Here is a 17,624-nt window from a genome sequence, read left to right on the forward strand (position 1 = left end):
TAAGTTTGTCATTGTGCAGGAATGCATTAAATGACATACAGGCGCACTTTTATTTGGTGGATGTCATATCAAAGGGTGTTTTTCTTTGTTTTATAAACATTTTCTTATTGCATCTGTACTTTTGCTATCGACGGGAGATGATTGTAAATGTAGCCAACATTGCCCCCTTGCGTACACTTTAAGGACTTGCATAGTGTTTTACGTCACCTCAAAGAGTTGAGAGGATCGCCAACTCTTATTCATTTTGACCGGAAGTCAGATTGTGAGCATAGTCAGTGTTTTTGTTTTAAACATAGCGTTGGTTAAAAAAAGAAAAGAAAAGAAAAGAAGGGATTATAGATTAAAATTAAAATAGGTTCGTTTGCATATCTTTAAAGTCAAACTGGATTTTTTTGTTTTTTAAATGCCGATGACAAATTACTCTCATAAATAAACACACTCATTTGTTATAGCATCATTTTAAAAAGGGGCCGCAAATAGTGAAAATGTGTGTATAATTGTCATCATCTTTCACTATACGATCTTCGGCGACTGCACGCTTCCTGGTTGGCTGGCATCCTAACGTTGCCGGGCAGAACCGAGAAGAGCCGAGCCATTTCGGAATATTTTTTTACAGCGACCACCAATTCCATCCCCACCCCCACTCCAACCCCCCCCCGCCGTTCTCAACCCCCACCCCCACCAGTCCTCGGCTCCGTCCGCCGCCGCCTCCTCCCCCCCCTTTTGCCCAGCTACGTTATCAGCCAGGAGTTCCCGGCAGGCAGGCAGGCAAGCGGCACGGCGCAACCCTCTAACAGCTGCGACTGACTGACAACCGACGAGTGGGGCAAAGATGGAGCACAGGGACGCCGACTTCAACATCCTGCTCGCCACCGATTCTTACAAGGTACCGTCCCCGGGATGGGGTCGCTCTCAGGCGGGCTGACGAGAGGGGGCGTGCGGGGCTGATGGATGGACGTGCATTGAGTCAAGGTGGCTCCACCATCAGTCCCAAGGCCACCGCGCTAAGGTGGTCGCCACCAGGCCCAGTCGAGCTGAGGATGCGGAGGAGAGACGGAGGGAGGTTGCGACTGAAACAAAGCATCCCTCTGTCGGCTTGAAATTCCTCCCCACTTGCACCGGTCGGTACTCGGTTAGCTTTCTGATGCTATCCGCTCACTAGCCGAGTAAGCTAACGTGCTAAGTGACGTGCAAGCCATTGGGGAAGATGAATAGGAACAAGCTAACATTGGTTAGCATCGAGCTAGCAAGCGCTCTTATGCGCCTCCGTGGGAAAAAGTCTCAATCAGGAGGTGTTCTTATTACATTGTTTTTAGTCCAAATAGATCGAGGCGAGTGAACATTTAAGCTTGAGGGACAAGCAAAAAGTTTAAATGCAACTGACCTTCGCGCCGTAGCTACGTTGTAGCGCCATTAGTACTGATATCATTTTTTTACGTTTTTATTTGTTGTAAGCATACATTGTATGGTATATCATCGGGACCATTTATAAGGAACATCTGGGGGGATTTAGTTCGCCTGGGATGGATGGTTGTCAGGCGAATTGCCACTTGCCATGTCACGTGATTGCACTGCCACTATCATTGTTCATCTATGTGGTTATATAGCCTTTTTTAATACTATATAATTGTTATTTCAATTGTATTATTTTCATAAAGTTGTACATTAACCTTAAGGCGATATGTGGATACAATTCTAAGTTTAAAAGCATTATCTCATTGTTTATATATGTCAGAAAAGCTTCAGGACTGGGGTCACAAAAACTCAAATTCAAACCCAAACTACGAGTTTTCTGTTTCATCCTGGGACAAATGATCAACCTGTATCTACAAATAGATCCCGAAGCGCTTGCTTTGTTCAATGCATGAGAAGAGGCGAGAGGTTGTTCACAATGCCCTGTGCACCTGACAGTTCCTGGTTGGGAACAACATCGCCATTTTGGCATCATTTTGTTCATTACGAAGAGCTTTCTGTACCTGTAAATGTTACATCCATGCAGAGCAAGCAAGCGTCTCTCTTAAAATAAGATGAAAGGAAGTTCTACCTGATACTAAATACTACTAAGTCATAGAAGGGTCATGACAGGGATCGGGTTTTATGTCTTTCTAAAATGGCTGCTGTGGTTTCGTCTAATATACAATTGAAAGAGAAACTGGTTGGGCCTTCTTTTCAGCAACTATTGTTTACAAACATGCACAATGACAAGTGAAGGCACGGGGGGCTCGTGACATTTCGCTCATCGTAAGGGGGGCCCTCTCCTTTGCTGCAACACATTTGAAACACGGTCTTTAGTACAGTTCGGACAAGCTCTGAAGTAACCTTCATCTCATTGTTTTTATTTCGTTTGGCCGATCACGTAACCTTTGGACAGATTCATTTGAAGTCGGTGAGTGTACATTGATTTTTAGAATAGCCCAAGATAAAGCTGGATAGTAGAAGAGTGTGTGCGTGGGCAGCTCCACGTTCCCCAGTGAATGTCTTGACTCTATTTTGAGTCCTTGAAAGGGCACCGGCAGGGGTCAAATAAGCGGAGTTGGTCGTTGACATTTGCCGGTAGCTCTTGTTTTCACACCCTTCTCGGCCACCGATCTCAAATGCGGTTGAGCCTGTGGGCCGCACAGAATCAAGTTTGAGCATTTAGTCAAACACAAAAACAACTTTGGTTTGTTCAAATGTTCAAAGGCCAACATGACAGTAAATAACTCTTCAATTAAAAAAAATATATATGGTGAAAGTCATTTTTTGCCTTTCCAAACTCAAATTCAGCAACATTATTTACGTAAAACAAATGATTATTATTTTGCTATCCTTGTATGACGTCATACCACAAGATGCGCGGCAGTATTCGAAGGCAGGCCGCTTGCGTTGGGTAAGTTGGTCGCTCCGTTTTTATTGACGCCGTCTCACCCACAGTAAACAAAAGCCACGGTCATAGAATGCAGAAAAGTCAAGCAAAACAAATGCCGTTATTTGATAGCTCGTGTAAACATTATATTACAGAGCATACTGCGTGCTAGCCTGCCGTCAATAAAAATGTGGCGACACCAGTTGTAATGAGCCTCGCAACTCCGATGAAGTTTGACATTTGGTCGCATCTCAGGACACGCGGTTAGGGTTAGAGTTGTGCATGCTTTCCACATGTTGCTCCGCGAGCTTGTTCTAACGATTTAACAGGATTGTTGTGTTCACAGTTTTGGAGTACTTAGCTTGCACGACGTCTTCATTTACTTCACGAGATACCACCAGAAAAAAAACGCCGGGGAAGAATGATCTTGTCGAAACGCTTCCATCTTGGGAAGATGACGCCAAGTCGTGGCTCGTTTAGCTGCGCGTTCGCTCGTTGTTTACTTTTTGTTTCCGTCTGATTGGCTGACGTCACGCACATTTGCATCGCATCTGATCGTTGTGATATCACAATTCTTAATCATGTCGCACAGAGCCCGATTTATATTGCCCTTTGGAAAGTAATCGACAGAGTGTGAGATATTTTGGGGCTGATGTGTATGCTTTGAAAAAAAATAACAATCTAAGCTTTATGAGAAATTTCGGTTGCCATGCAGCTGTTCTGATTTTGGCGTGTCAATGACATGAAATAAGCAGTCCAGGCACGTGATCATGTGCTTCACCCCACTTTTTTTATTTTTGAGTTTAAGCACCTGCCCCTCCAAAGGGCGCTGCACGCCCTTGCTCGTTGCTACTCGGTACATCTGCTTTTAAATGCGACATTCCTCGAATACTCGTTCACGCCTGACAAATGTACACTGAACCTCCATTCATTTCAATCGGATTTCTGTAGGCTTTCAATTTGTTACACTCATTTTCGCTACCATGGTCGATAACTTTCAAGGAATTGAATTCAGTATAATGACAGCAAGTGTTCAATCTTCCAATCGTTCAGTGTGGCTATAACGGACGGCCAACGCGGACACGTCGTCATTTCTTATTTGTTAGCACGAGCTCTTCTTGTTTGAGGAAATATGCCCAGGCATGTCTCTGTTGGACAAAGTCTGACCTGTTACATTGTAGTTTGAAACCACTGATGTAACAAAAAAAATCCCATTCCATAAATGAGTTTGTTTTTGGATCACGTTTTCCCAGAAGCTGTAAATGCATCGAAGCTCTCACGCGGTATTTTGCAAGCATTTTGCTCTCCGTTGTGCAATTCAAAGATAATGCACACCGTGCTGGATTAGCCAGACATTGAACTTAGTTGCAGGGTCACATGAAGTTTATTTACAGTAACAATCTTTATCTCCGCCATTTTGTTCCGTATCTGCAGGTAACGCATTACAAGCAATACCCCCCAAACACGAGTAAAGTCTACTCGTACTTTGAGTGCCGCGAGAAGAGGACGGATCCCGGCAAAAGCAGAAAAGTCAAATACGACAAAACGGTCTTCTACGGCCTTCAGTACATCCTCCACAAATACCTCAAAGGTAACTCTTGACTCCTCTGTTGTAGTTTCAAATGTTACCTGCCGTTCTGACACAGACCAAGAAGGGCATCCTGACCATCACAAAGCAAATGTTTCTTCTATTTCATGTCAAATAATCGTTCTCATTTGGTCCATACAAATGAGGCTGGATTGAAGCGTTTCTCGTTTTCACTACTTAAGAAAAAAAGCAACCCTTGGCCTCCTAAGAGGATTTCACGGTGCGGTGGCAGAGGTGCCCCGGGTGAGAGCAAGGGACACAAAAGCACAGCTGCTCTTTCAGCCAATGAGCGAGGACCAGCAGCCCCTCCCCCCAATCACCACTTCCTCCCTCCTCATTCCAAGCCGGCTTAATGATTAACCGCTCAATTTTCATTCTTGATCCCGCAACTATTCCAACTTAAGTGTACTTGAAGGAGCAGAAAGGTTTTGGGACAAAGACCGGTCAGAACAAGACCATGCATATCGACATCGTTAAGTCCATTCTGAACAATTTGGGTAAAACAAGAAATGTTGTTCTCGTTTATTGATTATTGTAACTGTGAGTTGAAAATGACTTGGGCAATTATGCTACGAGGCTAAAATGGTGTCAAATTTTCAACAAAATGGTAGAAATGTAGCCTGGCAAGCCAGACCTACTTTCTTGAAAGAGAGAGAAAGAAAGAAAGAAACAAAGAAAGACTGCACAGAATGTTGGCCATGTTTGTTCGCCAACTACGCCAGATGAAAATACATTGGAAATGCCCTGAAAACGTAACTTCGCTCTCCGGTGATTGGTTCTTTCTGTTTGGTTAGGTTTGGCCCGCCTCCGAAATGCTCTTGATGTGTAAAGCGAGTCTGTGGTACAGCGACGACGCGAGTCTGGTTTGCAGGCGAGAAAAAATCCCACCGTATTTCTCATTTCTTTCAAGTGGCATGCACTGCAAAAAAACGGATCTTCAAAACAAGAAAAAAAAAGTCATGGAATTAAGGAATAAGTGAAATGATCTTCCAGTAAAACAAGAAAACGTGGTTGCATTTCAGTTTTTGCAGTTTACTGTATATTAAGGAGAACGTATTTGGATATAGTGTGGAAACGCAAGCACTAAGACTGCATTTTGGAGTCTGCCAGCAACCCGCATATGCTGCTACACTCCCACTATTTAGTTTTTCATAAAAATGCTAAATGTTCAAAATGTCAGTTTGCCCCTAATTCGTGCATTCCTGTCATTGAAATTGTCCCCAAATGAGACCAATCTGTGACCTCCAACTGTGCTCATCTTTAGCACAAGAAGCCAAAGTAATCCACAGTAATCCACTATACTATCACATCCGGTGGCTCCTCAATGAAATAGGATTTCTCAGTCAATTCAATGGGATCTTTATTGCTGTTTGCGGAGCGAGAAATTGCGAATATCGAATATCGACGAGTGCGAGTGAGTGAGAGGACAAAGACTCCCTGTCACTGCGCATGGGACGCTTCTAATTGGATTACAAGCGTGGACAGTAAAATAGCATTCCTGTCCCTTGGGTTCCTTCTTTTCTTCTTCTTCTTTCTTTTTTTTTAAATGTTGTATTCACATCACACTAACTCCCTCTCCTGTCCAGGAAAGGTAGTCACTCCCGAGAAGATCCAGGAGGCCAAGGAGGTGTACCGAGAACACTTCCAGCATGATGTTTTTAACGAGAAAGGGTGGACGTACATTTTGGAGGTCAGAAAGTCAACGTTGAAAAGTTTGGGGATCTTGGAGCGAGTGTGTGACCCGTTGTGGTTGCGTCTTCTCCCAGAAATACAACGGCCGCCTGCCTATTGAAATCAAGGCGGTCCCGGAGGGCAGCGTCATCCCCCGTGGCAACGTCTTGTTCACAGTGGAGAGCACCGATCCCGAATGCTACTGGCTTACCAACTGGGTGGAGGTGAGTCCAAGAGGAAGCCGAAAGCCAATGCTTGAACCGATGGGTTTCGTGACCAGAAAACCTTTGAACCTGAGTGGAGCTCATTCATCCAATGTTGATTTGATGTTGAAATGATCAATGATAAAATCGCAGGATGCCGGTCAAATGTCTTTCAAATCCAAACAAGAAGATTCCTCACGGTTCTCACCGGGGTCTCCTGACCACGACAACTGGCAGCGTTGACGCAGCCAGATCAACAGCATAGGGCAGGCCATGGGTTATGACCGGGTCCGGGGTGTCCTGGTTGCGAGTCAGCTCTTTAGCAGCTTATACGTACACCGCATAGAATGCCAAAAAGTGCTACTCCAATGTAAGAGGACTGAATATGTTTTTTCCTCATACATATTCTGCATTTACATGTAAAATCTTACATAAAAGTAAAATGAACAAATCAAATGTTCACGAGTGTTCAAAAATGTTGGGGGCCACGTCGGACCCTCCCCCAGTATCTGACTCAGACCATGAAGTCAAAATATGCTGGGCTAATATGAATTGATGTACAAAATTGATGTCAGAATTTTGAACGGATAAAGATCTCATTTTAATGACTGCTTATGATTGACTTTAAAAATGGTATTACACTATTATTGTTTCATATCTACACATGTAGCATTTTATTGAAACCAGACACATTTTTCAAAGAATGTAAAAGAAAGCCGAGGTTGGCTTGACCCTCGGCAAGTGTTCACTTTCTCACGTGGCCCCTTTGCAAAATGTCTTGCCCACCCGTGCACGAGCCGTATCGAGGTACACTTATGATTCGCACGTACAATTGTGAGTCTTTAATGAAGCAAATGTGCATGTTTGGGGAACGTGGGAGGAAGCAAACCACCACTACTACTATCTAAAATGTAAACATAAAAGGAGGCCTATTTGTTCAAGCACATTTGCACACAGTGATTACAACTAGGCACGTCACACACACACACGCGCACACACACACACACACACACACACACACACACACACACACACACACGAACGAGATGATATAATTAAATGCAGCATTCTGCATTGTTACCCGTTTTACTCTCATTTATAACACTGCAGCTATCGTTTTTTTAATGATACCCCCATGACCGCTATTTTGATTACACACTGTAAAAAAGATGGAGAGTAATAATTACTTGAAAAAGCATAGTAAAGTTTAGTTAAAGTAAATTTTACAAGGAGAGTTTTGAGTACATTAGACTAGTTTATTATTAGGGGGGGGAAAGCTATGTACTAAATCATGACACTCATCTTAGAAGACAGACATGCTAGCACCTGAGCCATGCCAGTCTTGCTGCTTGCCTCGTGGCCATACTGCATTGCTGCAAAACCGGTCGGTCTCTTGGAGGTACGAGGATTCCCCCTGACAAGCTGTCACCCAAGCTGAAGGTCATAGGTTCGTTCCTCAACGCTTACATTAGCTTTTTTCCAAGAAACTTGGCAAATGTTCTCAAAACTCTCATTGTAAAAGTTACTTAGAATTTCTGAGTGAACAAACGTTATTAGGTTTGTTCAAGTAAATATTACTCTTTTTTTTTCTTTCTTTTTTTACAGTGTAGTCAAAGTCGATATGCAACTAATGCTGCATGACCTTGTGTATGCATGCAAAAGGAGGCGTGGTCATGGAATCACATGAGTCTGTTTAGTGTGCGTGTGCGTGCGTGTGCGTGTGTGTGTGTGTGTGTGTGTTCATTGACGTTTTTTCTTTTTGCATAATCCTGCTAACAAAGGCCAACTATTCAAAGCAACCTCCCGCACACAGATAATAGCTCAGCCTTGGGTGATCGCGCACGCACACGCACACACACACGGTGTGACCGTCACTATACGCACACATTGTGCGTGCTGCGCAATGTTGCTTGTTTTCACATTTCTCTTGGCCTGGAATGCATTTGGAAATATGAAGGAATGTGAGCCACTTGTCGGCCTGTTAGTTTTAAGGTTTTCGATCCAGTTGACTACTTGGCACAGCAATGACTGTCCTTGCTGTTTGTTTTAGACCATCCTCGTGCAGATCTGGTACCCCATCACCGTGGCGACCAACTCCAGGGAGCAGAAGAAGATCCTGGCCAAATATCTCCTGGACACGTCCGGGAACTTGGAAGGGCTCGAGTACAAATTACACGACTTTGGCTACCGGGGCGTCTCCTCCCAAGAGGTACTGAGGACATTTTAGCGTGGAGCAAAGTCATGTGGTGTCAGGCTTGGGGAGTAACGGAATACATGTAACGGCGTTACGTATTTAGGATCCCAAAAAATGTAACTGTATTCCGTTACAGTAAAAAAAAAAGGTAATCCGATTACAAATACATTTCATAAAAATGTGGCATAACATTTAAAATGCTTGGAAGAGGCGCTGTCACGCTTGTTGGCCAAACAAAAAGTGCGTAACTGCTCACAATGTAACTCAATGGTCGTCCCACGTATGCTTTTTTGTTGGCCAACATTTACATGAGACTTGCCACTGGTTGGATACGTGTTGGTCTTAACGCGGTCAGTTTCAAAAGTCACTCAGGAAAATGGGTCGTGACTGAGGATTTGTTAATTTTAAATAACATTTACAAAGAAACGTATGAGCTGTCAAACAAATCCGGATTGCTTGTTACCATGGAGGAGCGCTAAGAGCTAGCAGGCTAGCCCTACGTCTGCAACTTGTAAGTAAATGCTTAATTAATTCCCGCCACAATTTCACCCACAGCTTTACTATTTAAACGCCATATTACCAATACCATCTGTTCAATTTGTCATCTGGAATTTAAAAAAAATCCTAATGTTTTTTTTCCCCCCCGCAGTTGATGTCGTGTATAGACCTACGACGGCGTATTGGCGCCACGTATACATTTTTTTTTTAAGAGGTTGAGGCAGTATTCCGAGAAAAAAAGCATTTATAAAGTGGCAGATTTGTGAGAAAAAACTCAGAAACGTACGAGAAATACATGTAGCGTACTACTAGGTTTGTGCCAATACTTTTCAGTGGGGTTTTCAAATAAGGAGATAGTAATGGCTTTAACCGTAGGATGTTAAGCATTCACACTTTGAAGCGTTGCGTACGGCCAGCGACAGACGCCTCGCTTTGTGAAGGTCCACGCCCGCACGATCAAGCATTTAACTTCATTTGTTCAAATGTATATTTACTTTACAGAATTATTATTGACACTTTCATACATTTTGGTATGTTTTGTACAAGTATCTAAGTTGATGTGTGGAATCTGCTGCTCTCCGTCATTCCCTTGCTTCTGATTGGTTGGTGTGAGTCAGCTGATAGAAGATCAGGAAGTGTTGTCGCTCTCGCTGCCGCGTGTGACGAGTAAAGTTTCAATTAAGAAGAAATCCGTCTCCATCCTGCCTTTTCGTTTTATAAACAGCGTCCCATTAACCGCCAAGCAATCCTCACATTAGAATATTGCTACGCTACGTGTAGCGAGTCGATCCGTATCGCAATTCATAGGTCACAATTCGATTAATGCTGATACGAATATATAAATTAATTCTTGAGATTTTTTTTTTTACTCAAATTTAGAAAATACTATTTAGTAAACTTGTACATGTACAATGTAAGATTTGTATGAAAATGTATGAATTGATCTGAAACTTGGGGTTTCTGACTGAGCCACTGTATTTAACAAGCAGCTTGCAGTCTGTTTCATGTTTGAACAGCACTGAAATAAAATATTAAGGCTTAATGTTCCACTAATATCATATTCTTCCAAGCTTAAAGTGTGAACCCTAACCCTAAGTAAGACGTTTTGTTGAATATTTACCACCAAAAATTGATGTTTAAACATGCATATTGAATCGATTCGAGAATTGCGCGATATATTGCCGAATCGATTTTTTTTTTTAACAGCCCTACTATCTATCTAGCCTATTGAGTTAGCTAGATAAATAGCTAGTGGGCTATCTATCAGCTACCCTTATGCAACTTAAATAAATCTATGTGTTCATCCATGGATCTGGCGAAACAGCATAATGCACAAGCGGTTCGCATGTCTCCCTCCCTCATAGTAGCTTTGGATTTGAATTGTGGGTGCTCAGGTTTCCTCCAGTATTTCAAAACCATGCATTTTAAACAGACAGACGGAAAAGACCCGACAAATATATAAAAATAATATCGATTTTTATTCCGTTTGTTTGAATGTTTTCAACATATTTGGAAATGGAGTAATTATAAGTATTTAAGTTACTTTAATATTATGGTATTTGGATTGCGTAACTAATTCCATTTTCTAACTAGTAACCATATTGGAATACATTTTGGCATGTTCCTTTTTTTCTATCTGATCTTCTGCTGTTTTCGACAGACGGCGGGCATTGGCGCTTCTGCTCACTTGGTCAACTTTAAGGGCACGGACACGGTCGCTGGAATTTGTGTGATTAAGAAGTACTATGGCACCAAGGACCCAGTGCCAGGGTTCTCTGTGCCTGCTGCAGAACACAGGTACTCACGCACACAAACACACACACACACAAACACACACATACTCACACAGGCACTAAGGAGTACTTAAAAAAAGTGTGTTCTAATAAGTTTAAAGCATGCAGGCGGGGTCCAAATATATCTATTAAAAATGTTTTTCATATTGTTGCGCTCAATTGAAACGCAGTGCCGGTGTCTCTGTAACGTATCCCCCGGGATAAAGGGGGTTCACCGTAAAACACATTTGTGCATGGCAATCAACAGGTGGCGCTATCCATCATCTTGGCCTCTTTCGTCAGTCATTCAAGGCGATCGGGTCTTTGCATGACTATCAAGCTTCGCAATAGCAAAGCTGCGCTCTGTTTGGTGGCATTTGCCAGCTGTAGTCCAAAACCCACCCAGAGACATCTGCTGCTGTCATGGGGCTTGTGTGTCCCCCCCCCCGTACCATGATTGGCTGGGGGCAGGAAGATGTGATTTTGTGCTTTTGTTTTATGGCACTGGGCCATTTGCGTCATATGCACACACTCACTCTGTCGGCAATTACTGCTGCTTGGATTCGTCCTTCGTTCCCGCACCAGCGCGTTGTAGGAAGCTCGCGTTGTTGCCATAGTAGCTGCTATAGAATGACACAGTCGTCTGTTTACCTTAGAAAGGCTCGGGTTCCATTGCACCGTAAACAATCGTTATGGTTGATATGTTTTGAGGAATGCAATGTTTGTACAGTGTCTGTACTCTCCTAAGCCTTTAAAGTGGAAGTCAACCTTCAACATTTCTTAACAATAATATGTTATATGTGACCTCGCTCATCGAAACATGACGTTATGACATTTGTGTAATATGAGTTATGCAGCAAAATCCAGCCGTTTTTACCCATCTCAGGGGGCGGCCATTTTGCCACTTGCTGTCGACTGAAGATGACATCACGGTTGCTCAGGCAACGACCGATCACAGCTCACCTGTTTCCTGAAGCCGAGCTACTGTGATGCCATCTTTAGTCGACAGCAAGTGGCAAAATGGCCGCCTTCTGAGATGGATAAAAACGGCTTAACTCATATTCCATGAACGCAATATTAACCACAATACCGTATTTAGAATAGTTAAATCAATAAATCATACATAAAATGTAACTGCAACTTGGAGATGTGCATGATTTGCTTAGATTATTTTTGTCTCTCTCTTCTTTTTTTTTACCTAGATATATTATAATAGGTTTCAGACTGGATTCGGGTTCGAATTTCTCACCCCCTCTCTGCGGCTGTGACAAGGCTGTGTGCAATTTCATTTTTCGTCAACAGGCGGCAGTAGCGATTCAAAATGCAATTTTCTGCCCATAGTAGCTACATCTTGAAATAGTTTGTAGTGAATCTTTTCTTTTTAAATTGAACTACTGAAATAAATGAAGCTTTTGACGCGGTTGTCATTGGAGATGCAGCTGGAGCAACTTGTTTTTGTCACCTTGGCCACAGCACCATCACAGCGTGGGGCAAGGACCATGAGAAGGACGCCTTTGAGCACATCATCAAGCAGTTCCCCGGCGTGCCCGTCTCCATTGTCAGCGACAGCTACGACATCTACAACGCCTGCGAGAAGATCTGGGGCGAGGATCTCCGCAGCCTCGTCGAATCGCGCAGCGCCGACGCGCCGCTCGTCGTGCGGCCGGACTCGGGGAACCCCCTGGATACAGTGTTGAAGGTGCAATATTGAGGGGGGTGGAAAAAGTGAGGTGGAAAAATATGAAGGACCAAAACTGCCAAAATTTAAAAATAAATAAATAAAAGCGTGTATATAAAAAAAATATTATATATATATATATATAATTCTAAAATTATACTAGAAAAAATTAATATAAATGGAAATTAAAACAAGTTAGTAAAAATAAATAAAAGTGAGAATAAATAAAAAAATTAACAATGAGATCCCTCCTCCCAATTTTTAGAAATGAATACAAAAAAAATACACAAATAAATGTCAATATAAACGCTCTGCTCTCACATTCATGTATTTCATGCCGACTATTTTGTCCACTGTCACTACAACTGCAACCCGCTCACTCGACCATTGAATGGCAGTTTGCAGCGGCGGAGCCCAAACCAAGACGCGCTTAGGACCGCCCCCTCATTTGAATAACAATTGGTCCTGACAGAGCGTCTGCAGCATGAAATAAATAAATGTGAGAGCAGAGCGTTTTTATTGATTGATTGATATTTAATTCTATTTTATGTATTTCTTTTTGTGTTTATTTCAACATTTCTTTTTAGATTCTTTTTTTTTTTATCTCGTTTTTTAATTTTTACTTATTTATTGTATTTCCATTTAATTTATATTTATTTTTTGTATTTCTTTTTAAATTATATTTTTTATATCTGATTTTTTTCTCACTTTATTTATGTTTAATTTTGTTTGTCCTCCATAGAAACTAGGTTATTTTTCAAAATGGGTTAGCCCTACTGCAAATTCCCGATTTATTTTCCAACCTTCCAAATTCTCATGATGTGTGAGTTTGTCTTCATGGATGATGAACTTGTTAGGTGCTGGAGATCCTGGGTAAGAAGTTCCCCCCAGAAGAGAACTGCAAAGGGTTCAAGGTGCTGCCTCCGTATATCCGAGTCATTCAAGGAGATGGAGTGGACATCAACACACTACAGGAGGTGCGCACGCTGGTGTCTCGCTGGTGTCTCGCTGGTGTCTCGCTGGTGTCTCGCTCACTCGGGATGTGAGAATGTCCTTTCTTCACTTGATTTTCTTCCTTACAGATAGTGGAGGGGATGAAGGAGCACCGGTGGTCCATTGAGAATGTTTCCTTCGGCTCCGGGGGGGCTCTGCTGCAGAAACTGACCAGAGATCTGCTCAATTGCTCCTTCAAATGCAGCTACGTGGTCACCAACGGACTCGGGGTGAGGGACGGACCGCAAATCTCCACTTTCCAGCCGTTGTTTTGGTTACTGTATTAACTGTGAAAATGTCAACGTTATATATTGTTTTGAATTATATGCATGGCTATATTTTAACTACTTTGAGAGCCTTGTCAGTGAAAAGTACAATATTTAAGAAATAATAATCACAATTTGCTTATTAGATATTGAGATGAACTGAGCATTTTGCTTGCCTCCGACAAGGTGAACGTGTTCAAGGACCCCGTGGCGGACCCCAACAAGAGGTCAAAGAAAGGACGCCTGTCTTTACACCGGACTCATAGTGGGGAGTTTGTCACCCTCGAAGAGGGCAAAGGTGACCTGGAGGAGTACGGAGTGGTGAGTTTACTTGGCACACCTGAAAATGCGTCACTACGAGGGGGGTCACATTTTTTATTGTAATTAATCGCATGACTTTAATAGTTTTAACTCATGATAGATCTCAAATTTTATATCTGTACAATCCGTTTCTAATTTCATAATAATTCATCAAATTGAGTTAAAATTTAAATGATGTACTATACTGTAAAAAACGAGTGTGATATTGATTTGTGTTGGTCATTTTCTGCCACTAGATGGCATCATTGCATTTGTAAGATGGTGACAGCTCCGTGCATTTTTCTTTTCATATTAAGAGCGGTCTAATCGTTGACATGAAGTCACTTGTGAAACTCTTTTTAAATTGTCAAATACAACTTGAGCCCAGTCTCCACAAATATATGCATTATTATGACATTTGTTACTTATAAGTTTGATGTGGGCGTGTCTGCTGCGTTGCGACTGGAATTCCCCCAGTACAGGCTTTCCAAGTAAGGCATTAGTCGCGTGCTAAAAGAAACGAGTGGCGTCAAGGGAACCTAAAATTTTGACAGCCCTCGTCAATAAGAATCACGGAGGAAAATCCAGCACGGTTGTCTTGACGTCCAGCGTGTGATTGCCGTCGTTCATCGCGTGTTCTTCTCCCTCTTCCGCCTTCCTCCCGACCAGGACCTGCTGCACACGGTCTTCCAGAACGGCAAGATTGTGAAGACGTACACGTTTGACCAAGTCAGAGACAATGCCAAGCTGAAGGAGAGCGAGCTCGACTAGACGCTGACCCCCGTTCTGCCCTTCATTAAGCCCCACTGCCCCTTTTGAGCCCCCCTTCCTCGGCCACTGACGTCACGACCCCGAAAACCAGCCGAGGCTTTTTGTGCACTGATGCGTCCCCAATTCCTGTAAAACTGTGATTTCCTTAAAAAAAAAAAGAGAGAGAAAATTGGGAACTCCACGGAGCTCGCTCACTTCTCATGATGACAAATGTTCTTAAAAAAAAATGAAGAAACGTATATAAATAAGAACCGTGCCAAGCCAGTGGAAGGTTGTTGTTTGAGCTGCTGCCCCGCCCTCCGAGCAAACGGGACGATGTCATTGGCTGCTCCGTTTCCATTGGAGGAGACCGCCCAAAGGTCCCCGCAATGCGTTCATGTGCCCTCTGTAGTCTACCTGGCTTTGTCTTTCCTGTGAAGGTGTTTAAAAATATTGAAATAGAACTACAGTTTACTTGCAGGCAAAATGGAAAGAAAAAGGCTGAAATCTTTCAAGTTCTGCCTGAAATGTTTCTAAATTGCTGTCATCTCCCTCAAAGAGCATTCCCGTCATCAAGAGGCCATCTTATTTTCTACACGTCTTTTTTGTTTCTCAAGTTTGTATTGTTGAAAATGAGGCATTTTCCTGAAATAGAGCAGCTTTAGCGTTCCTCTTGTTGGCACTGAGCTCTTCACAGTGGGAGAATGTTCTCCAAATGACCCAGCGTTGACGTCCAGTCGGTTCATCGCACAAAAACGTCTTCACTGGAATGAAGAGGATCCAAGTACGTGTGTGTGTGTGCGTGCGTGCGTGCGTGGCTTCTGATGCGCGACTGTCTTACATCTTCCTTTATGCAAATTATAATTGTGGAAATGTTTTCTTTTTCCACTAGCAAGGTATTTATTGTGGCGGGGAAGGTGCGTGACACTTTTCTTGACGTGGTATCTGTCGCTCTCACTGCCGGGCGCGTCTCCTCCGATCAGCCACGTTGAGAAAAAGGGATGCTCCGAGCTGTTGACCTCACAGGTATCAAACTAACCAGCAAGAACATCCACTCAACACTGACATCAACACATACTTGCCAATGGATCCCGTTCGGGCGGGAACTGGCAAATTTCAAGCCGCCTGGTTCCCCATTTTGCAGTCGAGTACGCCGTTGACATTGTGGGGACTGACTGGAGAAGATCTGACGCCGTATCTGGCAACACGCCAACTTCAAAATTAAACCTGCCAAAAAACATGGAGATCAGTGGGACGCTTTTATTTTGACGTTGTTCCCAGCAATTCTGCTCTCTGTAACAATTTGGCCAAATATATCTTTACGATAGCCTTTTTATTTCACCATTTGTGAATAAACATCTTCTAACTAGTAGATGAACACCTTAGCTGTTCACGATAGGTTTCACACTGGATTCCGATTGGAATTTCCCCATGTGGTGTCAGAAGGGTGTGCAGTTCCATTTTTCAGCCACAGGTGGCAGTAGCCATTCGAAACGGATTATTCTCCTTTTAACATCTTTAACAGCAGTTTGTGGAACAGTATTAAGCGAAAATACGTGTTGTCTTCTGGATTCATAATTCATAATCACCAAGCAAAATGTTAATGGCCGCCGCATGTTGCTGGTCGCCGTGTGCACTCCCTTCCACAAATGCGCCATGAGCAACCCTGTTAAGAACAATCCAGAATTTAGTAGAACATTGTTAGAAAAACTATATAGATATACAGTATTACATTGAAACTGTGGTCATTAACACTACCAAATAGTATCATAACACTTTTTTTCCGTCCATGTTTTTCTCATAATCATGCTCTTCAAAAATGTCACCATGTTCCAATCTTGTTTTTCACCAAATTCTTGAAATGTTCTTTTCATGTCCATGACTCAGACCTTCCCTTGCTGCTCAAGCCTCAACCCATTTGATTTATATAAAAAAATAATAATAAGGCCCATGGCTCCACACCTATGACGTCACCCCTCGCACCATCACACTTGTTTAACGAGCTGACGAAAGCGCAAAACCACGGTGAAGGAGAACACACTTTTTTTTTTAATTGTATTTAATTTGTCTCCCTTGTTGTTTGATTTTACAACTGCTGTTTAAGAATCACCTCCCCTTTTTTTTTTCTTTTTTTTTTGCATAACTAGGAGGCACATTTTTGAGTAGTTCATGTTGATTTATTGACTCTGTTCTTACCTCAGATGCATATTATTTTGTATATTGCAGTAAATATCCTGGCCATGTACTGCCTTTCTCAACTGTGTACATAGTTTGACTGAAAGCAGACAGTGCGTGTGGGGGGCGGAGGCGGGTCCGAGAGACTGCCACATTAGATAGATAGATATTATTTTTGTTAGTAACACCTTTTTTCTACCTACACAAAATCCAAATTTGCTTGACTTTCGAACGTACGTGTGGGCGTGTGTGTTGTATTACGGATGGTCAATTCATTCTTTTCCTCTTGTTGTTGACTTCCATTGTGTGCGTGTTTGTTGTCCTGGAATCTCACGGGCACTTTACACAACCCACGTTGCAACAATTAAACAAGTCACCTGTCAGTTGGATGACCTTTGATTTATTTGTTTGGTTTGAAATTCTCTTATTGTTCGGTGTTCACTATTAAAAAAAAAAAAGGGCATTCAATTTCACTTAGGGGACAAGTTTTGCTGGTAAACTTGTTTTTTTTTTGGGGGGGGGGGTGGTCAATGAAAAATTAGTCAAAGTCTAACTGTAAAGGTTCAACTTTTTTTTTTTTATACTCGTGCAAATAATTACTATATTGATGTTGATAATTTGTAGTTAAAATAGTTCGGCTAAAATACTAAGGTTTCCGAGTGCCTTAAATATTACACTTGTTTCATGGTGT

At 42.5% G+C, this 17,624-nt stretch overlaps 1 protein-coding gene across 1 annotated transcript; it reads left to right on the forward strand.

Annotated features, from left to right (window-relative positions):
- Window positions 1-677: 677 nt before the first annotated feature.
- Window positions 678-17,316, forward strand: nampt1 (nicotinamide phosphoribosyltransferase 1). Its single transcript, XM_086059872.1, has 11 exons — window positions 678-886; window positions 4,280-4,436; window positions 6,020-6,123; window positions 6,200-6,328; window positions 8,358-8,516; window positions 10,660-10,796; window positions 12,245-12,470; window positions 13,307-13,426; window positions 13,532-13,672; window positions 13,895-14,029; window positions 14,678-17,316. The coding sequence occupies exons 1-11, from the start codon at window positions 833-835 to the stop codon at window positions 14,777-14,779; spliced, it is 1,464 nt and encodes a 487-aa protein (XP_085915998.1). The 5' UTR covers window positions 678-832; the 3' UTR covers window positions 14,780-17,316.
- The last annotated feature ends 308 nt before the right edge of the window (window positions 17,317-17,624 follow it).

Source organism: Leptonotus elevatus, chromosome 17 (genome assembly GCF_054856555.1).
Source record: "Leptonotus elevatus isolate MCC_2025b chromosome 17, RoL_Lele_1.0, whole genome shotgun sequence".
In the NCBI taxonomy this organism is placed as follows: Eukaryota; Metazoa; Chordata; class Actinopteri; order Syngnathiformes; family Syngnathidae; genus Leptonotus; species Leptonotus elevatus.

Coding starts and splice junctions, on each gene's coding strand:
- nampt1 (XM_086059872.1), top strand. CDS start 833: ATGGAGCACAGGGACGCCGACTTCAACATCCTGCTCGCCACCGATTCT. Junction 6,329..8,357: donor GGCTTACCAACTGGGTGGAG/GTGAGTCCAAGA, acceptor TGTTTGTTTTAG/ACCATCCTCGTGCAGATCTG. Junction 10,797..12,244: donor GTGCCTGCTGCAGAACACAG/GTACTCACGCAC, acceptor CCTTGGCCACAG/CACCATCACAGCGTGGGGCA.